This window comes from Passer montanus, unplaced genomic scaffold (genome assembly GCF_014805655.1).
Source record: "Passer montanus isolate IOZ18808 unplaced genomic scaffold, ASM1480565v1 scaffold89, whole genome shotgun sequence".
NCBI classification, from domain to species: domain Eukaryota; kingdom Metazoa; phylum Chordata; class Aves; order Passeriformes; family Passeridae; genus Passer; species Passer montanus.
In genome coordinates, this window is record NW_024374256.1 from 852,652 (window position 1) to 879,298 (window position 26,647).

General features: G+C 58.7%; 3 protein-coding genes across 5 annotated transcripts; all 3 read left to right on the forward strand.

The window, feature by feature from the left end:
• Positions 1-1,764: 1,764 nt before the first annotated feature.
• On the forward strand, positions 1,765-13,615 carry ELOA (elongin A). 2 transcript variants are annotated; one of them, XM_039733796.1, is made up of 11 exons: positions 1,765-1,920; positions 6,558-6,614; positions 7,223-7,341; positions 8,148-9,318; positions 10,107-10,221; positions 10,552-10,707; positions 11,067-11,164; positions 11,571-11,751; positions 12,135-12,246; positions 12,520-12,671; positions 13,182-13,615. In XM_039733796.1, the coding sequence occupies exons 1-11, from the start codon at positions 1,849-1,851 to the stop codon at positions 13,241-13,243; spliced, it is 2,295 nt and encodes a 764-aa protein (XP_039589730.1). In that variant the 5' UTR covers positions 1,765-1,848; the 3' UTR covers positions 13,244-13,615. The 2 variants fall into 2 exon arrangements, with proteins under 2 accessions (XP_039589730.1, XP_039589732.1); XM_039733798.1 differs by having other exon boundaries at positions 10,555-10,707.
• A 3,131-nt stretch (positions 13,616-16,746) lies between these two features.
• PITHD1 (PITH domain containing 1) lies at positions 16,747-18,823 on the forward strand. Its single transcript, XM_039733809.1, has 6 exons — positions 16,747-16,958; positions 17,919-17,962; positions 18,048-18,125; positions 18,221-18,325; positions 18,448-18,556; positions 18,627-18,823. The coding sequence occupies exons 1-6, from the start codon at positions 16,782-16,784 to the stop codon at positions 18,726-18,728; spliced, it is 615 nt and encodes a 204-aa protein (XP_039589743.1). The 5' UTR covers positions 16,747-16,781; the 3' UTR covers positions 18,729-18,823.
• Positions 18,824-18,915: 92 nt separating this feature from the next.
• Positions 18,916-26,582, forward strand: LYPLA2 (lysophospholipase 2). 2 transcript variants are annotated; one of them, XM_039733808.1, is made up of 10 exons: positions 18,916-19,085; positions 21,000-21,103; positions 21,841-21,872; positions 22,479-22,544; positions 22,854-22,901; positions 23,060-23,130; positions 23,360-23,433; positions 23,547-23,648; positions 23,769-23,945; positions 24,645-26,582. In XM_039733808.1, the coding sequence occupies exons 2-10, from the start codon at positions 21,026-21,028 to the stop codon at positions 24,693-24,695; spliced, it is 699 nt and encodes a 232-aa protein (XP_039589742.1). In that variant the 5' UTR covers positions 18,916-19,085; positions 21,000-21,025; the 3' UTR covers positions 24,696-26,582. The 2 variants fall into 2 exon arrangements, with proteins under 2 accessions (XP_039589742.1, XP_039589741.1); XM_039733807.1 differs by lacking the exon at positions 18,916-19,085 and adding an exon at positions 19,844-20,072.
• The last annotated feature ends 65 nt before the right edge of the window (positions 26,583-26,647 follow it).

Here is a 26,647-nt window from a genome sequence, read left to right on the forward strand (position 1 = left end):
TTTGTGGGGAAGCTGATGGGAGTGAGGGTCCTTCACTGTTATTTTTTTTCTCCTTTTTGTATTTTCCAATCCATGCTGCAGTCCAGTGCTGCAGGCTGGGGAGAAAAGCTCTTCTGTATTTCTTGTGTCTGCTTAAGCTCTGAGATGGAGGCAGCTCAGGGGACAATTTCCTAGCTGCCAGAGTTTGCAGTGACCCCAGACATGAGCGTGCCTCCTTCTCCAGCTGTCCCACACCCCTGAGCTCAGTGTCCTTCCTGCAGCTGCCTTCAGTCAGAGCCTGAGTCACAGCCAGCCTGGAGAACACCTGCCCACTGCAGCACCAGCCACTCTTGCTGCTAGGAATTCCTCCACCCTGTTTTGGGAAGCATCAAAGGCTTCTCCCCCATTTCCCATTATCCAGCAGCTCCCAGCCCCACAAGGTGTGTGCTGGTCCTGCCGGGTGTGTCCTGGCTCTGACTCACCCCAGGCTGAGCTGCTCTTGCCTTGCTCTCAGACAGGTTTGTCAGGGGGAAGCTCTGCCCAGCGCCAGGATGTGCAGCTGGGGGCACAGAGACCCTCAGCTTTCCCCCTCAACACCCTCCTCCCAGCCAGCTGACTGCTCCTAACACTTCCAGCAGGCTTTTGGGGTGCTGTGGGGTCAGCCACCCTCCCCAAGAAAGGGCTGGACCCAGGGCCAGACCGAGACCTGGACTGGGCTGGGCTCAGGCTCAGACTGAGACCTGGACTGGGCTGGGCTCAGGCTCAGACTGGGACCTGGACTGGGCTGGGCCCAGGGCCAGACTGAGACCTGGACTGGGCTGGGCTCAGATCCACACCGAGACCTGGACTGGGCTGGGCTCAGGCTCAGACTGGGACCTGGACTGGGCTGGGCCCAGGGCCAGACTGAGACCGGGACTGGGCTGGGCTCAGATCCACACTGAGACCTGGACTGGGCTGGGCTCAGGCTCAGACTGGGACCTGGACTGGGCTGGGCTCAGGTCCAGATTCAGCTGAAGACACAACACTGCAAGAACACCCTCAGCAATCCCAAAGAAAAGCAGCTGTTTGGAGGCAACAGGAGCAGGTGTGAAGTGACATTGCCTCAGGAAAAAAATGTGTCCAGTTCTGGGCTCCTCGGGTCAAAAAAGACAAGGAGCTGCTGGAGGGGGTCTGAAGAGGGAACAAAGATGATTAAAGGACTGGAGCATCTCTGGTGAGCAGAGCTGGGCCTGGTCAGGCTGGAGATGGGCAGGCTGAGGGGACCCCATAAACTCCTCAAACATCCCCAAGGGCTGTCAGAGAATGGTGCCAGGCTCTGTTCAGCGGTGCCCAGTGCCAGGATGAGGAGCAATGCCCATAAACCAAACCATGACTTTTACCTCAACATGAGGCAGAACTTCCCGCGAGGGTGGCCGAGGGCTGGAGCCTCCCTCTGTGGGGACATCCCACCCGCACGTGTCCCTGTGCCACCAGGCGCCCCTGCCTTGACAGGGGGGTGACCTGGACGGTGTGCAGAGGTCGGTTCCAGCCGGGATTGTGCGAGGCGGAGCTGACAGAGCCGCGGGGCCGCGCTCCCCTCAGCGCGCCGCTGCCAGCACCCAGCATGGCGCCGCTGCCAGCACCCAGCATGGCGCCGCTGCCAGCACCCAACATGGCGCCGCTGCCAGCACCCAACATGGCGCCGCTGCCAGCACCCAGCATGGCGCCCCCAACATGGCGCCCTCCATCCTCTGCCCGCACCCGCCATGGCCGAGGCCGCGCCGCTTCCGCTTCCTGCCCGCAGCCAAGATGGCGGCGGCGGCGGGGCAGCGCCGCGGGCCCGGCGGGCGCTGAAGCCGCTTCCGCCGCCGCCGCTCTCCAGCACTAAACATGGCGGAGTCGGTGCTGGAAGTTGTGGGCCGGCTGCAGGCGCGGCTGGCGGGCAGCGCCGAGCCCAAGAAGGTGACGGGGGGCTGCCCCAGCCCGGGGGTCGGGAGGGCGCGGGGCAGGGCCTCCCCCCGCCGGCCCCCGTCGCTTTTTAGGGTCCCCCCGGGGCCGGTTCAGGGTGGTGGCAGGGGTCCCAGGACCGGTTTGGGGCGGCGGCAGGGGTCCCGGGGCAGGTCCCCCCGTGGCAGTGACGGGCAGGGGTCCCTTGTGGGGTCTCCCTTTCGGGGTCTCCTTTCGGGGTCTCTCTTTCGGGGTCTCCCTTGTGGGGTCTCTCTTTTGGGGTCTCCCTTTCGGGGTCTCCCTTTCGGGGTCTCTCTTTTGGGGTCTCCCTTTCGGGGTCTCCCTTTTGGGGTCTCTCTTTTGGGGTCTCTCTTTTGGGGTCTCCCTTTCGGAGTCTCCCTTTCGGGGTCTCCTTTCGGGGTCTCCCTCCGGGGTCTCCCTTTCGGAGTCTCCCTTCCGGGGTCTCCCTCCGGGGTGCCCCGTGGCCCCGGGTGCACGCCGGGCTCTCCGGAAGAGCCTGGCGCCGGTGACGTGTTGGCTCCTGGAGCCGGCTGAGCCCACGCAGGGAGGCTCCGCTCCGGGTGCGGGTGCGGGGCTGCCTCCCGGCCCCTCCGGCCCCTCCGGCCCCTCCGTTCCAGGAGGACTCGCGTGGCTCCCCTCGCCCCCCTGCACCGGGGGATGTGCCCGCGGCCGGGGCGCTGTGCCCGCAGCAGCTGTGACATTCGGCCCGTGGCAGTGACTGCCCTGCTGGCTCTCCTAGTGAGGTTTGGGGTTCTGGGGGGACTGGGGCACGCTGTCACTCCGTTCTCCTGCTGGAAAGGGGGAGCGTCTGCTGGGAGTGTCGGGTTCACGTTTTGTGTGACTCAGGTGGAGGAGGAGGCAGGCAGGGCTGTGCCGCTGCTCCGCCGAAACAAACACCTGCAGAACTCCTTCCCGAGCCCTCCCAGCAGCCGGGAGGAGGAGGAGGAGAGGATGCTGGAGTGCTGACCCTTTGAAATGGGAGCCCCTGCAGGAGCTGCAGCCTGGCTGGGGGTGATGCAATGGGATCTGGTTACTCTTCTCACCCTCAGCCAGCTTTATTTAACTGGTGGAGCCCCAGATGGAGCCGAGGCACCGCCAAGGACTCGGATCCAGGGGGTCTGAGCTCAGATCCAGGGGGTCTGAGCTTCCTGGCGCCGGGATCGTGGGCAACACTTGCAATATTGTTTCAGCCCTGTGTGCACAGAAAGGGCCCTGCTGCTCCCTGCCCCTTGTGTGACTCGGGGCAGGGGGTGCTGCTGTGTTTCTGGAGCGCTGCAAGCCCTGGGCAGTGTTTGCACAGCCCGGCTCTTTCTCCAGTGACCTCGTGGTGTGCAGTGGTTTCTTGCTCTGTTGATCCTGGGCGGTTTTGCAAGGCAGGCACAGGAGGTGAAGCGGGGTAATGACTTGAAAAGCGCTTTTCTTCCCCAGCAGAAAGGCCCTGTGACCTGTATTCTTTATTTCTGATCCTTTTCCAGCCATATCCTCGGAAGCATTAGTGGTTTAAAGCTTGCATTTAGTTGCCATTGCATTGTCTTGATGGATTTTGTGAGGACCTTCCTGTCAAAGAGATTTTACCCCATCACCAGGACAAATCCACAGCATCCCTGGGTGCTGCCCACCCTTACAGCATTTCCAGTCTTCACTTTTCTTGCCTGATCCTTTCAAAATACTTTATTAGGAATATGAAAGAATAATATTTGCCCAGTATCATGTACAACTCACTGTCTTGCTGAAAGGTGTACAGTGCTGTTATTCCTGGTTTTGGGTGAAAATTTGGCTGCTGGCATGGAACAGTGCGAGTGAAATCTTGGACAGTGCTGTCATGGTTTGGAAAATGTCCTTTTTTTCCAGCAGAGGAAGTACAAGCTCTGCTCCAGGGCTATGGGAAGCAAGAGGAGAAGGAAAACATGAGCAGGAGCATCTTCATGGAGGCCAGGCTGTGCTGGAGCAATCTGATATTAGTGTGTGTTTTAGTGTCATAACAGTCTGGCTGCCTTCTTTCAGGGAAACAAAACAAGCCACCCATGTTCAGCAGGACTTGATTGGAGCTGGAGCTCAGTTTTAGGGCTGTGTCTTGATTTCCTGAAGGCCTGCCCTGTGCTGGGCTGTTTCAGAAGAGCTTTGCTGTGTGTGTCTCACAAGAGCCGAGCCTGGTGTTCTCTGTCTCCCACCTGGTCGCCTTTTCCTCACAGGATTTGTGTGATCTTGGTTTTATTTCCACGATGAGCTGCCAGATGTGGAATCCCAGGATTGGTACAGGTTGGAAAAGACCTCCAGGATCGAGTCCAACCTTTGATTGAACCCTTCCATATCAACTGAGTTCCACACGGAGTTGTTTCTTGAACATGTCCAGGGATGAAGACTCCACACCTCCCTCCAATGCCTGACCACCTTTCTGTGAAGAAATTCCTCCTGTTGTCCAAAATTCTTCCTGTGTCCCTGTTAGCCTCAGTGGGATGAACTCCATCAGCTTGTTTCCAAAGGAGATAAAGTTCAGTAGGAGTTTTTAAGCCTCGGTGCATCACAGCTGCCTCACTTGGTGCATCTCAGGCACGAGGACCTGTGTTCCACGGAGGAACCGACTGCAGTGGCTCATGAATAACTCAGCTCCTCTGAGACCTGTTCTGGATCCAGCGTGTGGCTGCCCTGGTCTCCAGGCACACAGAGAGCAGCATTCCCATTGAGAGCAGCCCTTTCTTCCTGGAATTGAGCCCTGAAGGCAGCAAATAACTAAAGAGCAAACAGAGCTGTGGGAGATGCTACAGTGGGGTGTAGCTAGAAAATATTTGGGAGGATTTAGGGCCACCAGAATGAGTCCTCCTTTGGTTCTTACTCTCACAGTGGGATTTTGTAAGCTCTGAAGAAACCTTTCTATGAATTTAATTAGCTCACAGAGATGCTGTTGCTTTAATATTGTCCTGGTTTACTCTTTTTCTATCTAGCACAAAAATCCATCCTTCTTTCCCTTCCTGTCCCCTTTGTGCACACCACTCCAAACCCCTTTATCACCAATCCCTGAGGGATTTTGGCCTTTCCAGAGGGCTCCTGGCCCCTGCACTGTGGCAGGCAGTCCGAGGAGAGGCAGCAGAGCTGGGCTCTGTCCCTGCTGCCTTTGCTTTGATGGCTTCAGGTGCCACTTGTTGAGCAGCTGTGCTGGCAAGGCAAGAGCAGCCACTCTTGGTGTCAGTGTTCCACTCTTCTGAACCAAGACAACCGAAACCTTCTGTCACAGTGATCAGGTCCTAAATTTAAAGGAGTGGTTTCTGGTGAACAGAAGTTGTGGTTTTGCTCATGTCAGAGGAGCCCTTCTCTGGGTGTCGAGGAGTGTTTCCTCTCTGAAAGCAGCTCCTCAGACAGGTCAAAGAGCTCCTCTCCTGCAAAGGAAGGAGGCTGAAACCTCTGTGCTCCTTGCAGGGTGCCGTGGGGGTGGCTGGGTGTCAGCTCAGGCTGACAGTGCTGATTTGAGCACGAGCACAGTGCTGGAAAGAGAAGACCTTGTGCATCAGGGGCAGCCCTTTGTATGGCATATAGCATAGGAGTGCTGAGCACAGCCCGGGCTCTATAGGGGCTGGAATAATGGGAATGCTGATGAGGCTGGACTCTGCTATAGCTGAGCTCTGGGGATGGTGTGAGGGGCAAGGCTGCTGTCAGATGTGTTCCACCATGTAGTGTAGCTGCAGAGCCAACAGGCATGGTGGTGAGGCCATGTCCCAAACCACCTGGCTGGCAGAGGGACAGGAACGTCCCCTTCTCTCAGAATCCCACAACCATTAGGGTTGGAAAAGATCTCCAGGATCATCAAGTCCAGCCTGTGACTGATCCCCACCTTGCCAGCCAGCCCAGAGCCAGTCTGGTCAATCCTTCAACACCTCCAGGGATGGTGACTCCACCTCCCTGGGCAGTCCATTCCCATGCCTGGCCACCCTTTCCTGAGGAAGTTTCTCCTGGTGTCCATCCTGAACCTCCTCTGGTTCAGCTTGAGGCTGTTTCTTCTTGCCCAACTCCACCAGCTCCTCTTTGGAGAGGGCTCCTTGTCCCACCCTGTCCCATGGAGCAGCTGAAGATGCTGGCAGAACCTTGCTTGGGGTGTGTGGAGTTCAAAACACTTCTCTGGTGTTTGGTGAAGGGAAGAGAAAAGAGTGGAGCAAGAGGGAGGGAGCTTGGAAGGGATCAGGTGCTGTTTTAGCACCTGATTGAAGAGAGCCTGTCAGCAGTGGAGACACAGGTTCCCCTCTTGGGTCTTTAAGAGCATCTAGAAATCTTCCTTCCCCTTTTTATTGCCAAGGGTGTGATTCCAGCACCACCTTCTGAGAGTCACAGGCCCCCAAGTCCTTTCTTCCTCCTGCTGGGTGTTTCTGTTCCCCGTGCTTTAAGCCAGATTGAAGCTGCAGTCCCGTGTGAAGCAAACAATATCTGAGTGTGTTACAAGACTTTCTGGTGGGTTCTTGTGGGCAGAGACAAGAATTTTTTGCAGTTGGCCCTTGTGTTCAGCTTCTCAGGAGCTTTTTTGGAGCGAGACAGCGCTTTTGGATCTTCCTCACAAGCTCTCAGGCAGTGCAGCATTGTCTTCCTCCCCAGTCCCTGTCTGTGGCTCTGTGTGACACCTCTGAACCCTTCCCTTGTCTCCACAGCTGCTGAAGAGTCTGAAGAGGCTGTCAGAGTTACCCATCACCGTTGACATTCTCGTGGTAAGAGCTGTGAGATCTCAGGGCTTTCCCTCGTGTCTGTGGCTCGGGGAGGTGGTTGCTGTTTTCCTTGGTGTCCCTGAGCAGGCTGTGTCCCCTCGGCCGCCTGCTCCAGCCCAGTGACACGGGTGTCATTGTGATAAGGCTCTGCCAGTGCCAGGCACGGGGAAGGAGCGTGCCAGGGCAGGTGGGAGGCCGTGGAGGACACTTTGGCACGCTCAGTTCTCCCAAAAGCTTAGCACCTGACTGGGATAAGAGAGTTGGAGCAGATCCCAGCAACAACAAATCAGTGGGAAATGAGGAAGTGTTAATCCTTACAGTTTTTAACAGCTTCTGTCTTCAAACTCGCCAGCTCTCATGGTAAATACTGACTTGGGTTGTTAATACAAATAATTAATGTTTGTCTAAGGTTGAACTAACCTTTGATTTACATGCAGTGAGTGATATAAAGCAGCTGAAGACATAATAGAAGTGCTATCTTTGCTGTTAGATCAAGGAACTTTCTCCCTCACAGCAGCAGGGACTGTGTTGGTTTCGCTGACTCTTTAGGGAGTTCAGCAGGGGTGAGAATTCCTGTTTTGCTAAGATGGATTCATGGCTCTCTCCTGAAGGAGACAGGAGTTGGGAAGACTGTGAACAGCCTGAGGAAACACGAGCTGGTGGGAGACTTTGCCAAGGACCTGGTGGCCAGGTGGAAGAAGCTGGTGCCAGTGGCCCAGGAGGCAGAGCGGTGAGTGAGCCCCATGGACGAGCTTTGGGAAGGTTTTCTCACTGGATAGTTCAAACCTCCCTGGCCAAAGCTCTGGAAAAACTTGTAAAACCAATATGTGAACTCTGCCTGGGGGTTTTGCCTTGTTTTGGCAGACACTTCCTGCATTTGCTGGCTCTGGAGCGTTGGGATGATGACAGCTGCAGTTTCATGTGGAAGTTTGGGCCAATTTTCAAGAATTTGCAGTTTGGTGAAGAGATTAACAGGAGATGCCAAAAAAAGTGCCCTTAATAAAGCAAAAGATGCAATCTGCTTGCTTCTCATTTTATCATTCTGAAGGCAGAAAGTTCTAGGCCCAAGTAAATTGAAAGAATGCTTTCACGAGCCAGAATCCTATGGAAACTGGAGGTTCTTGCTAGCAGGCATGTGGCAGTAACAAAGCTGTGCTGAACCCAGCAGAGATCAAATAGATTTGAGTGATAAAGCCCAGTTATTAATGGAATTTAAAGGAGTGGTATTCCCACGTGTTGAACTGGGGAACTGGGGAATATTTCCCACAGCATCACGCAGCCAGGAGTGTGCAGGCACAGGCAAAGTTTTGTTTCTAGTTCTAATAAAACTGCTTCATCAATTCTTGGACTAGAAATGCAGTTTTTAAATCCCTGATTGTTGCTGTTCCTTAGAGATTTATTTAGTGGAATTTTTGCCACAAAGCCACCAAATACAACCTTGGTCTTCCATGAGAGATATTCCAGTCCAGGGAATGGCTCTTTTCATTCATGTTGGGCAGTATTAATCTAACTCTGCTTGGTTTCTTCTTCCTTCAGAAATAACCTGGACTCTGAAGAGCGTGACTACGAGAGGAGCAGCTCGAGCAAAAGGCATCAGGAATCCTCCCTCAGAGAGGATGAGGAGGCTGATCAGGAGTACTCAGAACCCTTCCAGCCTTCTTGCAGCCAGTCCTATAGCCCAGATCACAGGGAAAAGAAGTCCAAAAGACATCCTAGGCCTGAGAGAGCCTATGAGACTTACAGCTACAGCAGCCACCAGAAGGGCTGGGGCAGATCCTCGCCGGTGCTCTCCTCAGACCAGGAGTACTCGGACTGTGGGCAGGCAGTGTCACCCGAGCCCAGCGAGAGCCCTCAGGATGTGGACACAGACCCTTACGCCTCCGAGGAGCAGGAAGAGGCAGCACTATTCCCTGGGAAAGGCAGTAAAGGGCACAGCTTGCAGGAGAAGCTCGGGGCGGGCCGGGAGCGCGGCTCCGGCGATTTCTGCGACAAAGGGAGCGCGAGCCGGAGCAGAGAGCACAAATCCTCGCACAAGAAGCAGCGGCTCGATGGCAGAGGGGACGACAGGAGCTCTGCCTTCAGCCCCGAGAGGTTGCACAAGGTGGCAGTGGCCGGCAAGGAGAAGCAGAGGACATCAGAGGGCAGCAAAAAGGAGAAGAATCGGGAAAGCGGCGCCTCCAGGAAGGAGAAGTCGCACTCCTTGCAGCACTCGGAGGAGTCTTTGGACAACCATGTCAAGAAGCAAAAGCATCGGGACTCTGAGAAGAGCAAATTGGAGAAGTCCAAGCAGAGCCTGGAGAGCTCTAACTCAGAGAAACGGAAAGCTGAGAGTGACTCAGGAAATAGGATCAAGGAAAAGGGGGGGTCTGGGAGCTTAAAGTCTTCGGAGGGGAAGCGCAAAAGCTCGGATGTGGACAAAAAATCAGTGGGTTTTTCCTCAAATTCTGGGGAGGGGGAAGCGGAGGATGAGTTTGAACAACCTACAATGTCGTTTGAGTCATATCTCAGCTATGACCAGCCCCAGAAAAAGAAAGTGGTCAAACCTTCAGCTGGGTCAGCTGGGGACAAAGACCGAGGGCACAGCAAACAGAACGGATCCAAAGCCAGTACCAACAGCTCGAGCTCCAGTCAGAAGAGTCCAAGCCACAAGAGAACAAGTGAGAAAAAGGCAGAGAAGAAAACCCCAGAGCCTCCTAAACCAAAGAGGGTAAGGTTTGGTAAGAAAGCAGAGTAGCTGTGGATGTGAGCTTAGAATCCAGCCCAGTTTGCAGTGCATCTCCTGCTAAAGAGGTTCCCATGTCTCCCTCTCAAGTATTTATGCTTCTCTAAAATGGACCTTTTTTAGTGTCCAGAAATGGGAGAACTGGTGGTGCAAGGCAGGTCATTCCAGAAGACAAACCTCCTTTTGTGAAAGCCTGGAAAATGAGCAATATTTCTGTGCAGATCCTTTGTCACATGGGCGCCAGGGTTTGCTGTGTGAATAGGGACTAATATGTAAAATCTTTACTGTTTCATCTTTTTACTCAACTTTGAAACACTTGGCTCTTCACAAAGTGGTTTTTATAAAGTTTAACAGCATTTTAAATCCTGCTTTGCCATTCATTCTAATAAGTGCTTCTTAAAACTCCCTATCAAAGTTTTCAGTTTCCCTCAGTTTCTGAGGTTCCCTTCTCCTCCAACAATGCAAAGTTTTTTGCAGGAAGAGGAGAAGAGGCAGAACTGGTAAATGAGTGTTTGAGATCAAGGAAATGCTTCTGCTTGTCCTGAATAGGTTAAAAACATGGATGGCTCTTTCTGGAAGGTGCTGGATGATTCAGATCCCAAATTTCATCTTCTTCCTATTGGCAGCCACCCCCTGAGGTTGCTAATGAGCAGCATTGGGTGATTAATTCAAAATGTGCAAAAAGCCCCACAGTTGAGTGCTGTTTGGACCCTGGTGGAACGTCACATGCTGCTGTATTCCTGTCTTAGTCCATGTCCATCCTCTCCTTCCAGATCATTTTAGACGTGGTCCCGACGTTACCAGACATCCCCCTGCCCCCCATCCAGGCCAATTATCGTCCTCTTCCCTCCATCGAGTCCATCCCCTGCTCCCAGACAAAAAGGAAAGGTATGTTGGGCAGGAAAATGGGTTTGGGATGAGCCAGATTGAGGCAGAGAGCAGGGCTGGGTTCAGGTCTTTCTGGTGGGGTCTGCCAAGGGCAGAGGTTTCAGATAAAAAAGCAGCTCCATCAGAAATGAGAAGAATCTTTCACTGATGCTCCTTTGGGGCTCGGGCTTTGGGTTTGCCCTTCCTGAACTTGCTCTGCAGGTCTCTTGGTGTGACTTTGCCCTTTAGGTCACTTCTGGGTGACTCCAATTTGTGGCTCCTGTGCCATTTATCAGGACAGGCTCTTCATTTTCTCTGTCCCCTCCTCACTCCAAGCGTTTCCCTCCACAGCAGTGTCCTCGCCAGTGGAGGAGAGCGAAGCTGGTTTCACAGGCCGACGCTTAAATTCCAAAATGCAGGTGTACTCTGGCTCCAAAACTGCCTACCTCCCAAAGATGATGTCCCTGTACCAGCAGTGTATCAGGGTCCTCAGTAACAACATCGACTGTAAGTACCTGTCCCTGTCTCACTGTGCACTGAAATCCTGGCAACCTGGGACAGACCCCAGCAGTTCCCCCTTGGTACAAATATGGGATAAATCCCACTGGAAGTCCAGGTGCTGCAGGGATCAGCACCCAGAATGCTTTCAAGCAATGCTTAAGCACTGGAAATTATGGCAAATGGAGCTTGCACAGATATTTCTCAACTTGGAGATACTGGTGCCTGAGGTTCCTTTCTCCTCCCCTCATCCTGAATGCTGTTGTGCAACATTGCATTTGTTTCACTGTGTTTCAAGGCGTCAAGCCCTCTCCTTTGCAAGGAAGGAGCAGGATAATTAACACCCTGTGCTTCTTGCCTCTCTCTAGCAATCTATGAAGTGGGTGGAGTCCCTTTCTCTGTGCTGGAACCAGTGTTGGAGAGGTGCACCCCGGAGCAGCTGTACCGCATCGAGGAGTGTAACCATGTGAGGGCCTGGGATGGGATGGGGGAATGGAATGGAATGGAATGGAATGGAATGGAATGGAATGGAATGGAATGGAATGGAATGGAATGGAATGGAATGGAATGGAATGGAATGGAATGGAATGGAATGGAATGGAATGGAATGGAATGGAAAGGAAAGGAAAGGAAAGGAATGGAGCCATGTGAGTGCCTGGGCCTGGTTGAAGGGATGGGATGTGCAGGGCTGTCCTCTCCTGTGCACGTGTTGGAGCAGAGTGGCACACAAAGCCTTTCCATTGCAAGAGCTGCCTTTAGCCACTCCTGGCATTGCGGCACGCGGGCCCTGCTGGAATTCCACCAGCACCGAGCTGCTGCCGAGGGAAAGGGGCCTGCAGGAGGGATCCCAGCTCCGTGTGGGCTTGCTTCAGGTGCTGGTGGAGGACACGGACCAGCTGTGGCACAACCACTGCCTGCGGGACTTCAAGAACGAGAAGCCCGAGGAGTTCGAGTCGTGGCGGGAGATGTACCTGCGGCTGCACGACGCGCGCGAGCAGCGCCTGCTCATGCTGGCCCGCAACATCGGCTCTGCCCACGCCAACAGACCCAAAGGTGGGCTGGGCAGCCCTCTGGGCCTGGCACCCCTCTCGCTGAGGAGCTGCCCAGCTCTCTGTGCTCCTCAGCGGTGTCTTGCTTTCGTCCGTGGTGGTGTTGGTGCAGCTCAGTATTTTACAGTGATGATGAGCAGGCTCCTTGTCCCCCCAGGGTGGGGGGAAACATTTCTGATTTTTGGGGGAACATAATGAGAACTGCTGAGCTGATCAGTCTGATCTCTCACTGCGAGAGGTTCAGACCTTAGGAAGGAGATTGTCACTATTTCTTCAGAATGGGTGGACTGGGGAGAGGTGGATGAAGTATCAGTAGTAAGACAAGCAGTGAGGAGCCTCCTTAAATCCAGCTGGATGTAAGTGATGTTTCCCTCTGGCCTCTTGCAGGGAGAGTGGCCAAGATGGCATTTGTGAACTCTGCAGCGAAGCCGCCTCGGGACGTTCGGAGGAGACAGGAGAAGTTTGGAACTGGAGGCCCCCTTCTCCCAGAGAAGACCAAGTGAGTGTTTCTCTGTAGCACTTGCTGCTCAGGGCCTCCTGCCAGCTGCCCCCTGGAGCTCAGGGGAGGATACTGTGTGTCTGGGAGCTCCTTTTGCAGGGACACTTGTAACTGTACTCACCTGTTTCCTGCTGGGAAGCGCAGAGATCCTGGTCAGTGCTGGTTCCACCTTGTACCAGCCCTGCTGCTGCTGCAAACCTGCCTTGTGTCTGCAGAACTGCCTCCAAGCAGGGTGAATCTGTTGTGGCAGTGCCTGTCCTGTGTGTGTTCCAGAATAAAACCAGTCCTGTACACATCCAGCAAAAGCCACGCTCGGGCGAGCGAGGAGCAGTCCTACGACGGGCCCAGCACCAGCAGCGCCCACCCGGCCCCATCTTCAGGTAGCACCTTCTCCTCCTACGACCCCAGGAAACCCCCTGTGAAGAGTAAGTACCACCTGCAGCACATCCCTGTGGCCCCTGAGAGCCTCTCCTTCACGAACAGCTGCTTCTGGGGGGAGGATTCCGGGCTGTGCAGGAGGGTTGGTGTTGGTGTCTGTCCTCTCTCTGTTCAGACTTGTTGTGTGAGGAACAGCAAAGGGAAACCTTGCATTCACCCACTCAGAGCTGACTGCATCAGCCTGGCCTGCTGGCACCAGTGAGGCAGAACCTGTCTGTCCTCCTGCTGCCCTGTGCCTGTCCAGCTGTTTGGGATGGGAGTGCAGCTCTGTCGGGAAGGAAGCAGGGAGGGTTGAAGCAGGGATCTGAGTTGGTGCAGTGCAGAGAGCAGTGCCTTCTCCTGTCTGTGACCTAAAAACTGATGGGCTCTGCTCAAACACTCATTCTGCCAGGGCTGCACCTTTCAATTGCTCTCAGCTCTTCTTCTATCACTTTTTCTTTCATGTGGGGATTTTTTGTTTTATTCATGGCGGTTTGTTTTTTCTTTCTCTTTTGCAGAAATTGCACCAATGATGGCAAAGACTATCAAAGCTTTCAAAAACAGGTTCTCTCGGAGATAAGCTTGCAGTGCTGAGCTGGGCCTTTCTCTCTTGGGGAGGAGTGGCACTGGAGGGGGAGAAGGCACCCAAACAGCCCTTCCTTATCTTTGAACTCTTCGGAGGCTACAGCTGCTGGGAGAAGCTTCAGTCTGCACAAGATGACGGCACAGTATTTTATCTTTTATTCTGGTCCCTTTCTCAGTGTCAAGCCCCCCTCTTTTACCCCCTGTCCTCAACATTCTGTTTCTGGCTTTGTCATCCATCGAAAGAAGGGTGTACAGAATCTCCTGACACAGGAAAATGTGAAATCTTGGCACCTGCTGAGAGTGGAAGATCCAGAGACTTATTTACTATTTAACCTCTTAATAAATTATAAAATGGTTTTAATTAATATTTTGCCCCTCTACCCTGTTGTTTTATTTATGTTGCTCCCAGTAGTCCCTCCCCTCCCAAGCCAGTCCTGGGTCAGCCTTGGTGGCTGGAGCTGGAATCCATCTGAGTGGACCCTGGGTGCCACAGGAGCCTTTCCTGTCACCTGGTACCTGCTGGGCCCACAGTCTCACCTGGAGACTCTGGGACAGGCAGAACCAGTGGCCCAGCCACTTGCCAGTCCTTTGGCAAGTGCCTCCAGCCCCGAGGCTTTGCTCCCTGCTCGTGTGTGTCAATAAAATCTGAGCTCTTGACCCTCTCTGTGCTGTTGCTGTAGATCCTGTACAGGTATTTTGTGGTCCTGCAGGGATGCCAGGAGCTTTTGGGGACGTTTCCTCTGCTGCTGTTGTCTTCTGCTGGCTGCTGGGAATGACACTGCCAGGGATTTGGGAGAACTTGTACTGTGCATCAAGTCAGATTTTAACTTTTTATCTGGAGAGAGATAGGGGCCTTTGCAATGGAAAACAGTTTTTAAATACCAGTGAAGGCATCATTTGCCTCTTTTAATGGGAAGAAGGAAGGAATTCTTCTGTCTTGTTTTCTGTGTGGAACTGCAAAGGATTTATTTCCAGTTGGGAAGCTGGTGCCTAAATCCTGTCTTTTCCCTGTATGTTTTGCTCTGTCTCTTCTTTGGAAAAATCCAAGGATTTTGATCTTTGAACCTGAAACCACTTGAATGAGGCTGGAGGGAAGTGAGCTGAGGGATTGTGGCTGCTGTAACTCGTGTGTGTCCTTCAGAGCAGGAGTTCCAGAGGCTCCCTTGTGGCTCAGGAAGGACAAGGGGAGGGTCAGGGAGTGCCCTGGAGCTCCTGCAGAGGTCAGAGCCCTGCTGAGCTTGTGGGGATGGCAGCTGGGCTCGCCAGGGCTGGACACAGCCAGGAGCTGTGCTGTGCTGCTGGGGAGCTTTCTGCCTGTGGGGCGAGTCTGGGGAAGGTTGCTGCCTGTGGGGTGAGTCTGGGGAAGGTTGCTGCTCGTGTTTTGTCTGCCCCAAAGGGAAGCCCAGGGGTGCTGCAAGCAGAGGATGGGGCTGGGGAGACCCCAGGGTCCGACTGGCTCAGGGTGGGGCGAGTCTGGGGAAGGTTTCTGCCTGTGGGGTGAGTCTGGGGAAGGTTGCTGCTCGTGTTTTGTCTGCCCCAAAGGGAAGCCCAGGGGTGCTGCAAGCAGAGGATGGGGCTGGGGAGACCCCAGGGTCCGACTGGCTCAGGGAGGGGAGGATTCTCCTGTTCCAAGCCATATTTGCTGCCCGAGGACTTTGCTGTCTGGGTGGAAAAGATGCTGGTAGTGGGTGCTGGTGTTGTTGGCAGCTCCTGAGAAGCTCTGCTGCTGCCTTTCCGTGGCTGCCAAATCCCAAACCAGGGGAGCTGTCTGTGTGCACTGACCGGGGAAACCTTGCTGTGAAGGGTCCTCCCCGGAGGGCTCTAGAAAAATCCCTCTTTTGCTTCTGCTTTCTGTTGGATTGTTTGTTTTTTTCCTTCTTTTTTTTCTCCTCCTTTAGAGACACTCTTTCTTTAAAACCATTCTGAACACCTGTCTCCTGTTGATTTGGTCTGTTCTTTGTTCAGTTTGGAATTCTTGGGGAAATGTTGTCAGCCTCTCACGTGCTGTAAGTTTGTTACAGTCCCAGGTGCTTTAATGTTCCCGTGCAGCATTTCAGTCTGTGTTGTGCTGTAAAATAACGGCTCCTTACTCTCCCGTGGTTTTGCTGTATTTAATTTCGCTGTATTTTTAATTAGACAACAATATATTCTCTTCTGCTGACCCTCGTGCTACTGTTCATTTCTCCCCTGTACTCGGGCAGGGGCAGAGGGGAGGGAAGCAGAGCCTGGCGTTGTTCAGAGGAGCTTTGAGCAAGCTGGGCGATGCCCAAGAGCAACGTGGGCACTGCTGAACTGCCAGTTCACTGATGTGCCAGCTGCACCCAGCTGTGGCACGGCTGTCTGGGGAGATCTGCCCCTCCCAGAGCCCCCCTTGCTCCGGGCTTGGCCGGCTGTGCCCGTGCCCTCCTTGTGGCACTGCAGGGGGGGACACTGGCGTGACTCTGCTGGCACAGGGCCGTGCCAGCCCTCGCCCTGCCCTGCCTGGCGGGCACTGAGCCAGCCCGGGAGCAGGGTGGGATGTTTCCCCGGGGAGCAGGCAGGGCTCAGAGTGCTCTGTGACACTGCAGCGTGGAGCAGAGCTGCCCCTTCCCCTTCCCTCCCATCCCTGCAGGAGGAGGAGGAGGCTGGGGCGTGACTCGGACTCGTATTTGTATTTTGGTCCCGAACTGTGTATATATATATACAATTTTCTATGTTTCTTTTTTTTTTTTTGTGGTAACTGAGATGAATATTTTAATTAGATAAGTTATATGAAAAAGAAGGAGAATCATGTCTCAATAAAAGCCAAACACTGGACTGTGGCTGCTCGTTCTTTCCTGACGCCGACAACGAATGTTAAACGCACCGTGGGGCAAATCCGCGGCTCCTCGGAGGGTCATGCTCCCGTATCCCATCCCGGTATCCTGCCCGGTATCCCGGCAGGGATGCTGCTCCCGTTCCCGCGCTGCTTGGAGCCATCCCCGTGGAAAACACCCGCGGAGCCTTTGCGGGAAAGCGGCAGCTGCGCCATGGGAGGGTCATGCTCCCGTGTCCCGGTCCGGTATCCCGGCTCGGTATCCCATCCCGGTATCCTGCCCGGTATCCCGGCAGGGATGCTGCTCCCGTTCCCGCGCTGCTTGGAGCCATCCCCGTGGAAAACACCCGCGGAGCCTTTGCGGGAAAGCGGCAGCTGCGCCATTCCCCGGGCGGGGTCGGGAGCACCGGGGGCACCGGGCAGTGCACGGGCTCAGCACGTGCAGCTCCCTGCTACGCCCACCTGGGCGTGGCCACGAGACAACAGACCATTCACCGCTTTACATGGGCGTGGCTATAAACACATGGGCGTGTCTCATTAGCGCATGCTGTGACGTCAGGGAGATGGGCGTGCCACGCGCGCGCTATGGGCGTGGCTTGGGTGACACCGGGGCGTGCCCTGATGTGCTGTGGGCGTGGTCTGAGAGACTGTGGGCGTGTCCCCGCGGCTCCATGGGCGTGGTTTGGTTGACAGGGGGCGTGTCCCCGCCGCGCAGGCGCGCTGCGGCGGCGGCGCGGCCATGGCGCACGGGCCCGGCCGGTGCCGCTGCTGCGGGGCGGAGGCGGCGGAGCGCGGCGCGGCCTGGGGGCTCTACCTGCGCATCGACCGGCAGCGCCTGCAGTGCCTCAACGAGCGCCGCGAGGGCTCCGGCGCCACCGTGTTCCGCCCCTGGGAGGAGCGCGGGGACCGCTCGCAGGTGGGGCCGGTACCGGGGCCGGTACCGGGGCCGGAGCGGGGCCCGGAGGGGATCCTGCCCCCGGCTGGGCCCGGCGGTGTGCGGGGCCGGGCCGCTCAGGGCGGGAGGAGGCCACAGAGATGGTTTGGGGTCTGGAGCATCGCCCTGGGGAGGCTGCGGGAGCGGGGCCCGGGCAGTGGGGAGGGAGGGCTGAGAGGGGACCCCACAAACCATGGAATGTCCCCAGGGGGTCAGAGGGGACCCCACAAACCATAAAATATACTAGAGGTGTCACAGGGGACCCCATAAAATATCCCCAAGGGGGTCAGAGGGGATTCTATAAATCCATAAAATGTCCCCAACAGGGGATTCCATAAATCCATAAAATATCCCCAAGGTGTAGAGGGGACCCCATAAACCATAAAATGTCCCCAAGGGGGTCAGAGGGGATTCTATAAATCCATAAAATGTCCCCAAGGGGGTCAGAGGGGATTCTATAAATCCATAAAATATCCCCAAGGGGGTCAGAGGGGATTCTATAAATCCATAAAATGTCCCCAAGGGGGTCAGAGGGGATTTTATAAATCCATAAAATATCCCCAAGGGGGTCAGAGGACGGTGCCAGGCTCTGTTCAGGGACAGGACAAGGAGCAATGGCCACAAAACAAACCACAACCAGTTCCCCCCCAGCGTGAGGGAGAACTTCTTTCCACGCGGGTGGCAGAGCCCTGGAGCAGCTGCCCCGCGTGGGGACACCCCGAACCCGCCGGGACGCGTCCCCGTGCCCGGGCTGGGACATCTGCAGGGCTTCCTTTCCCATCCTGACCGCTCTGGGGTTGTGCTCGGTGACCTGAGCCCGGCGGGGGGATCCCTGCAGCTGTGCCCCGTGTCCCCTGTGCCCCGTGTCCCCCGTGTCCCCCGTGTCCTGTGTCCCCTGTGCCCCGTGTCCCCTGTGTCCCCTGCTCTCCCCTCTCTCCCCAGTTCGTGGAAAGCGACGATGATGAGGAGCTGCTCTTCAACATCCCGTGAGTGCCGCCGGGGCTGCTCCCCTGCCCTGGGGGGCCCTGGGGGGCTCTGGGGGCCCGGGTGACCCCCCGTGTGTCCGGGCAGGTTCACGGGCAGCGTGAGGCTGAAAGGAGTGCTGGTGATGGGCGAGGACGACGGCTCGCACCCGGCCGAGCTGCGGCTGTGAGTGAGGCAGCTCCCCTCCCTGCAATTAGCTGGCCTGCTGTTAATGACTGTTAATGACTGTTAATGGCGCTGCTGGCCGCCCCGCCCGCCAGGTTCAGGAACATCCCTCACATGTCCTTCGACGACACGGCCAAGGAGGCGGAGCAGAGCTTCAGCCTGAGCCGGGATCCCCGCGGCGAGCTGGAGTACCCCACCAAGTAGGGCCGGGGCTCAGGGCGGTGCCTCAGCCCTCCCCGAGCGCGGGGCCGGGTTCGGGGTGCCGAGCCCCCCGGGGGGAGCGGCAGCGGCAGCTCTGCTCCCGGGCCGTGTCTCCCTGCAGAGTCGCACGCTTCTCCAACGTTCACCACCTCTCCATGCACTTCCCCAAGAACTTCGGGGCCGACACCACCAAGATCTGCTACATCGGCCTGCGGGGCGAGTGGGCGGAGGTGAGGGCGGGCCGGGGCCGGGGGCGGCTCCGCCCGGTGCCGCCCGGTGCCAACGCCGCTCCCCGCGCAGGCCCACCGCCACCAGGTCACCGTCTGCACCTACGAGGCCTCGGCGAACCCGGCGGACCACAGGCGGGAGCAGGTCACGCCGCAGACTCACTTCATCTCCTGACGGGCGCCCGCCGGGACCGGCACCGGGCCCGCTGCGGGGGCTGCCCCGGGCCGCGCTGCCGGCCGTGCCTGACAATAAACACGCTGCGGTGCAGAGCTGTGCGCTGTCGCTGAGTCGCGGCCCCGGCGGGGGCCCCGTTAGCCGTGAGCCGCCGGGGGCGGGGCGCTGCGGGAGGGGCGGGAGTTAACGGGGAGGGGGCCGCGGTAACCGGGCCGCGTCTCTCCGTTGCTGGGAGCCCCCCCGAGCTCCGGTTCCGGCGGAAAACCGGCGCTGCCGGCCGTGGGGGCCCCGCTCCCTCCGCTTCAGGCGGGATTTCCGCAGCCCCCCGCTGGATCCCGGGGCAGAGGCTGAGGCACGGTAATTAATGCTAATTAACGCCTGATGAGCGCGGCCGGTGCCGCACCTCGGAACCGGCCCCAGGTTCGGCTCCCGGCTCGGGTTGTGCCTTCGCGCCCGCTGAGGGGCTGGACCCGGGGGCCTTGTGTTCCCTCCGGGAGCGGGGCAGGGGTCCCCGGGGGGATTCTGGGGCTCGCAGGAGGGATTCTGGGGCTCCCAGAGGGAATTTTGGGGTTCCCAGGAGGAATTTTGGGGCTCCCAGAGGGAATGCAGGGGGAATTTTGGGGCTCCCAGAGGGAATTTTTGGGTTCCCAGGAGGAATTTTTGGGTTCCTAGGAGGAATTTTGAGATTCCAGGAGGAATTTTGGGGTTCCCAGGGGGAATTTTGAGGTGCCCAGGAGGAATTTTGGGGTTCCCAGGAGGAATTTTGGGGCTCCCAGAGGGAATTTTGAGATTCTAGGAGGAATTTTGGGATTCCCAGGAGCAGTTTTGAGGTTCCCAGGAGCAGTTTTGAGATTCCAGGAGGAATTTTGAGGTTCCCAGGAGCAATTTTGGGATTCCAGGAGGACTTTTGAGGTTCCCAGGAGGAATTTTGGGGTTCCCAGGAGCAATTTTGAGGTTCCCAGGAAAAATTTCGGGGTTCCCAGGAGGAATTTTGGGGTTCCCAGGAGCAGTTTTGAGATTCCAGGAGGACTTTTGAGGCTCCCAGGAGGACTTTTGGGGTTCCCAGGAGCAGTTTTGGGGTTCCCAGGAGAGCGTCTGGGGCAGCTCTGATCCTGCCCAGCGAGGAGCGCACCCTGCCGCTGCCGGGGCGCGGTGCTGCCGTCCCTGCCGGGGTTTGGGCAGGCCTGGCTCCTCTCCTGGCGCTCCTTTGCCCCGGCGGGGCTCGCGTGGCCGAGTCAGAGCCCGGAGCTTTGTTGGAGTGGGGAAGCGGCTGACGAGCAGGGGGTGGAACGAGTCGGGCAGGTCTCGGCCGGGCTGCCACGCACAGCAGGCTGCTTCTCCTGGGTGAGGCTCCCTGCTGGCACTCCCGGGGTTTTGGGGGCTTTGGGGTGCTCGGTGTCACCCCGACCCGCTGGGGATGGTGCTGCTGTGGGGGCTGAAGCTGGGGCGGGGTGTGGAGGGTGAGGACAGGCAGCTCTGGTCTCTGGGATGGGGACAGGACCTTGGCAGGAGTTTGGGATGGAGACCAGGGAAAGGTTTTTCCTCAGAGGGCACAGCCCCGAGGCTGCCAGAGCTCCAGGAGCCTTGGGACACACTCCAGGGGTGCTCAGGGGGGTTTGGGGGGTCTGGGCAGGGATGGGTGTTGATGGCTGATCCTTCATCCATCCAGCTCGGGGTGATGCTGCTCCTGGGGGATCGTGGCAGTGCCCTGAGCAGGCTCTGGTGTAATTAGTGCGGGTGATCAGCGGGGTCAGGGCGGGCTGGGGGTGTGGTTTGTGGGGGCAAACCCCCTGCTCTGCTGTGGCTGAAGGCTGGGTGCTGTCACCCCCACCAGGGGACAGCACAGCAGTGCCCACCCTGCCTGCTGCCCTGGGGAGCCACGGGGTGTTTTCCATCACTGGGGGGGCTCAGACCAGCTCCCAGAGCTCTGGTTCATCCTGACCAGCCCCATGGACAGGGCTGCACCTTTATGTGCCCAGGGAGGGCTCCCTGCTTCCTGCTCGGAGCAGATGTGGGTCAGGCTGCTATGAGGGGATGCTGAGCTGCTCTGCCCAGCCACCCTCTGCCACAGGAATCACTTGGGCTCTGAGCTGTAATTTCAGGCTAATTTTAACCCTTGCAGCGCCCCACGCGGGGAGCGCTGGCTGCTCCAGGCCACAGCGGGGGTGCTCCACCCTCGCAGCCTTCACCTGCTCTTTAATCTCCCCAAAAACAGCTGCTGCCGCGGGCGAGGCAGCTGCTGGAGGGGCTGACGGGTTTGCTTCCCCGCAGGTGCCAGTGTCGACCCCTCTCGGTGTATGTGTGGTAACAACATGTCTGTCCCCCTCCTCGCCGACGCTGTCACCGTGTCAGGGGCAGAGCGGGAGACTGCCGCGGTGAGGGCTGCCCCTCCCTCTCTCCTTCCCTCCCTCCCTCCCTCCCCTGCCCCCCTTGGAACACAGAGCTGCTTCCATCAGCAGGCCAGCAGGGGCTCTGTGCTGCCCTGTCTGCTCCAGGCTGAGGGCTCAGGGCTGGTTGGGCTGGTTAAGCTTTTAAAAGCAAATCTCCCAAAGAAACCCCCCTCCCCAGTCCTTCCCTGGGGTCTGCAGGCTGCCTGCCCTCTGCTCCCCAAGGCTTGGGGGGTGCTGGAGCCTGAGGTGAAGAGCCTGAGGAGGGGATTTGTGAGTCCTTGGTGATCCAGGGAAGGAATTCCTCCCTGGGAGGGTGGGCAGCCCTGGCACAGGCCTGCCCCTGGAGGTGTCCCAGGCCAGGCTGGATGGGGCTTGGAGCACCTGGGACAGTGGCAGGTGTCCCTGCCATGGCAGGGTGGCACTGGAGGGGCTTTAAGGTCCCTCCCAGCCCATTCTGGGGTTCAGGCTGGGCCCGTGCTCTGGTGCCACTCCTGGTGGGATGACCTGTCACTCTCTGTCCCTGTGCTGTGCAGAGCAGTTGGGACCTGCCCGTGGCAGGATGACAGCACATCCCTGACCCACCCATCCCTGCTCCACGCTAATTGGAGCCTCCTGGAGTTGGTGACTAAGTGTCCATTTGCCCCCTCCCTCCCGCCAGCCCAGCCCAGCCCTGCCTCTGTGACTCTCACAGCAGCTAATTCCCTTCCTTCTCTGTTTAACAGGTCATTTTCCTCCATGGCCTTGGAGACACGGGGTGAGTGTCCCTGCAGCTGGCTCTGGCTGGGATGTGTGGTGTGCCAGCTGCAGGTCCCAGCCTTTTGCTGCTGCTTTCCCTTGGGGCATCTCCAGGAGCTTTGGGTTGGGGTCTGCAGCCCTTTCTGCACCAGCCTGGCAGGGAATGGCAGGGAATTGCTGCTGACAGCTGTCTGCTCTTGAATATTTATGATCTCAGCAGCCTGGCCCACCCCCCGAGGGTGGATTTTGTGCTGCCTTCAGGGATTGCTGATAAGCACTGCTGATAAGCACTGCAGCTTCCCCAGGCCTTGGCAGGGCTGGGCCTGCACCGGGGCATCGCTGCTCTGCAAGGTCCCATGGTGGTGACAAAGGGCTCCTCCCTGTCCAGGAGATCCCCTCCTCCCTGTCCAGGAGATCCCCTCCTCCCTGTCCGGCCATCCCCTCCTCCCTGTCCTCCCTGCCTGCAGCTCTGTGTGCTCCCCTCAGATGGGATCAGTGCTGGGGGGGCTTCAGGGGGGCTCAGGCTGGTGGGGTGGGTAAATAAGCTCAGGGGAGGGGCTGGGGGGCAGCAGCCTTGGGAGAATGGCTGGGACAAGGCCTGGGCTCATCTCCTGTCCCTCCCCAGGCACAGCTGGGCCGATGCTCTCTCCTCCATCCGCCTCCCCTACGTGAAGTACATCTGCCCTCACGCGTAAGTGCTGCCCTGGGGGGCTTCCTGGGGGGCCCTGAGGTGCCCAGGCTGCTGGGGAGGCCTGGGCCCAGCAGGGCTGCCCAGCCAGGCTGGCTCTGCTGCCATGGCAGAGCTGCTCCCACAGGGTGAGCAGCACCACGGGCTCTTTTCTTTGCCTTCCTGTCTTGTTTATCCCTGATGGCTGCAGGGAGAGCAGGACAAAGGCTCTGGAGCTCCCTGTGCACCCCTGGGCAGGCAGGAGGGGGAGAGGTGCCAGCCTTCCTGCTCCCCTCAGAGCTGAGCTCAGCCACCCAAAATGTTCCTCCACAGGCCCCGGATCCCGGTGACCCTCAACATGAAGATGGTCATGCCCTCCTGGTCAGTGCTTTGGGCTGGGTGGGGAGAGGGAGGGAGGGAGGGATGGGGGGACAAAATCCCCCCTGTGGGGCCAGGGAAGGGCAGAGCACCCCCAGCTCCTGCCTCCCCACCCTCAGGGTGCTGGGAGAGGGTTTGGCTGACCCTGCTGCTTCCCCCAGGTTTGACCTGATGGGATTGACTCCAGATGCACCTGAGGATGAAGCTGGGATCAAGAAAGCTGCAGAAAGCAGTAAGGAGCTCTGTGAGGGGAGGTGGTGAGCTGCTGTGTGCCTCTCCTCACTGTGATGGAGCAGCTGTCTTCCTTCCACCTCTCCCTTGTTTCTGCTCTCCTGTGGTCCCAGCAAACCTTCCCCTGGCATCTCTGGCACCTCCCTGTCCCTGATGTGCCCCCTGAAGCACAGGGTGATGCTTTTGAGCCCTTTCCCCCTGCCCTGAGCCATTTCTCCATCTCCTTCCAGTTAAAGCAATCATTGAGCACGAGATGAAGAACGGGATCCCCCCCAACCGCATCATCCTGGGGGGCTTCTCACAGGTGAGGGACCCCCGTTCCTGCTGTCACAGAGGGCTGGGCGGCTGTGAGCTGGCCCTCAGGGTGTCCCTGCATGCCCCACGGACCCACGCTGACGGCAGGCGTGTCCCCTGCAGGGCGGTGCCCTGTCGCTGTACACGGCTCTCACCTGCCAGCACCAGCTGGCCGGCATCGTGGCGCTCAGCTGCTGGCTCCCTCTGCACAAGGCCTTCCCACAGGTACCCCCGGCCCGGGATGCTCTCTGCAGCCCTCCCCCACGAGGAGGGAGCTGCTGGCTCGTGCTGGGGACACAAAGCACCGTTGGTGTCCCCTGGCTGAGTGTCCCCTCCCCGCGGCAGGCGGCGAACAGCGGCGTGAACAAGGACATTGCCATCCTGCAGTGCCACGGGGAGATGGACCCCATGATCCCCGTGCGCTTCGGGGCCCTCACGGCCGAGAAGCTCAAGTCTGTGGTCACCCCCACCAAGGTGCAGTTCAAAACCTACCCCGGAGTGATGCACAGTTCCTGTCCTCAGGTCAGTGCTGGGCGTGGAGGGAGGGGGTGGCACCCCTGGGTGCTGATCAGCGATGGGCCCGTGGGAATGGCCTGGAGCTGTGTCAGGGGAGGGCTGGGATGGATTCAGGGAAAGGTTCTTCCCCCAGAGGGTGCTGGCAGTGCCCAGGCTGCGAGGGAATGGGCACGGCCCTGAGGCTGCCAGAGCTCCAGGAGTGTTTGGACAGGGGTGCCCAGGGTGGGATTGGTGAGGGGTCTGGGCAGGGCTGGATGATCCTTGTGGGTCCCTTTCCTTTGGCATCTTTTGATCCCGGGCAGGGTGGGGAACACACGAGGTCTATCTGTTCCTGACTTGCTCCGGGAGGCTGCAGAGCCCTTGTGCCCCATCCTGACTCCTGGGGAGGTGCAGAGCCCCGGGCCCGTTCCTGGTGCCTTGCCCTGCCCCAGCCCTGCCCCGGGGCCGTTCCCGGGGCCGTTCCCGGTGCCCAGCCCTGCCCCGGGGCCGTTCCCGGGGCCGTTCCCGGTGCCCGGCCCTGCCCCGGGGCCGTTCCCGGTGCCCTGCCCTGCCCCGGGGCCGTTCCCGGTGCCCTGCCCTGCCCCGGGGCCGTTCCCGGGGCCGTTCCCGGTGCCCAGCCCTGCCCCAGGACTGTTCCCGGGGCCGTTCCCGGTGCCCTGCCCTGCCCCGGGGCCCCGGTGTGACAGCCCCGTGCGCTGCCCGCAGGAGATGCTGGCGGTGAAGGAGTTCATCGAGAAGCTGCTGCCCCGGATCTGAGCCGAGCCCCTGGGGACTGTGGCAGGGCAGGGTGCCGAGGCCAGCGCCTGTCCCTGTGACCCGCCCGCCGCCAACGGAAGCCATGGCCCCCAGCACCCCCCGCCACACCCCCGTGCCCGCCCTCGCCCGTCCCCCGGCTCCCCCGCCTGAGGCGAGCCCGGGAGGGGCCTTTTCTCTCCTGCTCTGGCTCCCAGCGGCTCCCGGGGGAAGGCCACCGTCCCCTCGGGCCCCCGCGGGGCTGGCACGGCGCGGGTGAGGTTTTCCTGCTGGGTTTGGGGTTTTTGTACCAGTATTAGGGGCTGGGGCACGCCGGGGCTCTGCCCTCGGTGCCGCTCCCGCTCTCTGCTCAGGCGACTCGCGGGTTTTCAGTCAGAGCTCAGGAACCCGGGACTCCCCTGCGGGCTCTGCCCTGGGCTGGCAGCGCCGAAGGCTGCCCGGGGCCGCCAGGGAGGGTCAGTGCAGCTCCCGCACGGCCCCGCCTGTCACACACGCACACTCCCCTCAGCCCGGCCTGGGGCAGCCCTGCCCTCCCGAGATAATCACCTCCTTCCTCCTGCTCCTCCTCCTCCTCTTGTTGCTTTCACAATCTCCATCCCAGAGGCGTCTCCCCGCTCCCAGCCCAGCTCTGCACCCTCGGAGCCCCAAAGCTTCGTTTACACTCCGGAGCCACCGGCCCCTCTTCAATGTCTTCTCTTGCTGCTACGTGTCCTTCCCTTGGGCTGCCTCGGGAGGGGGGTCCCTGCAGCCCGGGTTTGGCTCCTGGTGCAGCTGGCAGGAGCAGCTCTGCTCCCAGCCCCGGGGGCTGCTGTGCCCCATCCTCTGTGCCCGGGGCTCTCCCTGCTCCCGGGACTGGGGGCTCCTGCCCCCCCGTGTACAATCACCTGTGGCTTGTCCCCTCCCGACTGCTGGCATCGTGCTGGGGCCCCGAATGTCTCCTCTGGGGGGGCTCCTGGCCGACCCTCCCCTCCCACAGGGCCCAAGGCAGTGGCTGTGGAGCAGCTCTGCCCTCACCCCCTCTCTCTCTCCCTGGGCTGAGCCCCCACCCGGGGCTATCATGGCTTTTCAAACACCCCCACACTGCCCAGGGCTGGCCCTGCTGCCCCTGCCCTGCCCCAGGGAGGGCAGGGCTGCCCTGGGGGGCTCTGGGGGGGCTCAGCCCCAGCAGCTCTGCTCCAGCCCTGCCCTTCCTGCCCGGGCTGTGCAAAGCAATAACCTCCTCTGCAGAGTGCATCGTGGGGCCACCCTGGGCTCGGGGCTTGGCATTTCTGTTCTTGCTCCTTTTGGGAAGTCTGAAGGCAGCAGAGCTGCTGCTGGCACTGGGGCAGCCCAGCCCTGCCCGGGGCTCTGCCCTGCCCGGGGCTCTGCCCTGCTGGCTCTTCCATGCTGTGTTCTAATGCTGCTGTGCCCCCGGCCCCCACGCCCGGCTGGGGGGCATGAGAGGGTGGCAGGGGTGGGATGGCAGCGCCCTGGGGGCACCAGGGGCTGGCAGGGGTGGGATGGCAGCGCCCTGGGCCACCAGGGGCTGGCAGGGGTGGGATGGCAGCGCCCTGGGGGCACCAGGGGCTGCTGATGGACAGACTGACCTGTGTGACTGTGAACTGGAACCGTGTGTGGTGGGGGGCCCGGGCCCATCCCCCTGCAGAGCATTCCTGCTCACTCCCTGCCCAGGCAGTGCCGGGACCCCGGGAGGGAGAACGGCTTCTCTCCATTCCTCAGTACAGCTTTGGGTTTTTTCTTTTTGTTTGGTTTTTTTTTCTTTTTTTCTGCGGTTTTTTTGGTTGTTTTTCTTCTCTCTCGTCTTCCTTGTACACGTTTGGGTTTTTTTGTGTGTGTGTGCGTGCATTCCACAGAGAATCAAGGTGAAATAAATCCTCAACTTATCCTGGAGCTGAGCTGGCGTCATCCCTGGCCAGGAAGAACCACAGATTTGGGGGAGAATGGGGTTCTATCAG

Coding starts and splice junctions, on each gene's coding strand:
- ELOA (XM_039733796.1), top strand. CDS start 1,849: ATGGCGGAGTCGGTGCTGGAAGTTGTGGGCCGGCTGCAGGCGCGGCTG. Junction 7,342..8,147: donor GTGGCCCAGGAGGCAGAGCG/GTGAGTGAGCCC, acceptor TTCTTCCTTCAG/AAATAACCTGGACTCTGAAG. Junction 11,752..12,134: donor CCACGCCAACAGACCCAAAG/GTGGGCTGGGCA, acceptor GGCCTCTTGCAG/GGAGAGTGGCCAAGATGGCA.
- PITHD1 (XM_039733809.1), top strand. CDS start 16,782: ATGGCGCACGGGCCCGGCCGGTGCCGCTGCTGCGGGGCGGAGGCGGCG. Junction 16,959..17,918: donor AGCGCGGGGACCGCTCGCAG/GTGGGGCCGGTA, acceptor CTCTCTCCCCAG/TTCGTGGAAAGCGACGATGA. Junction 18,126..18,220: donor CACCCGGCCGAGCTGCGGCT/GTGAGTGAGGCA, acceptor CCCGCCCGCCAG/GTTCAGGAACATCCCTCACA.
- LYPLA2 (XM_039733808.1), top strand. CDS start 21,026: ATGTGTGGTAACAACATGTCTGTCCCCCTCCTCGCCGACGCTGTCACC. Junction 23,434..23,546: donor TCCTGGGGGGCTTCTCACAG/GTGAGGGACCCC, acceptor TGTCCCCTGCAG/GGCGGTGCCCTGTCGCTGTA. Junction 23,946..24,644: donor TGCACAGTTCCTGTCCTCAG/GTCAGTGCTGGG, acceptor CGCTGCCCGCAG/GAGATGCTGGCGGTGAAGGA.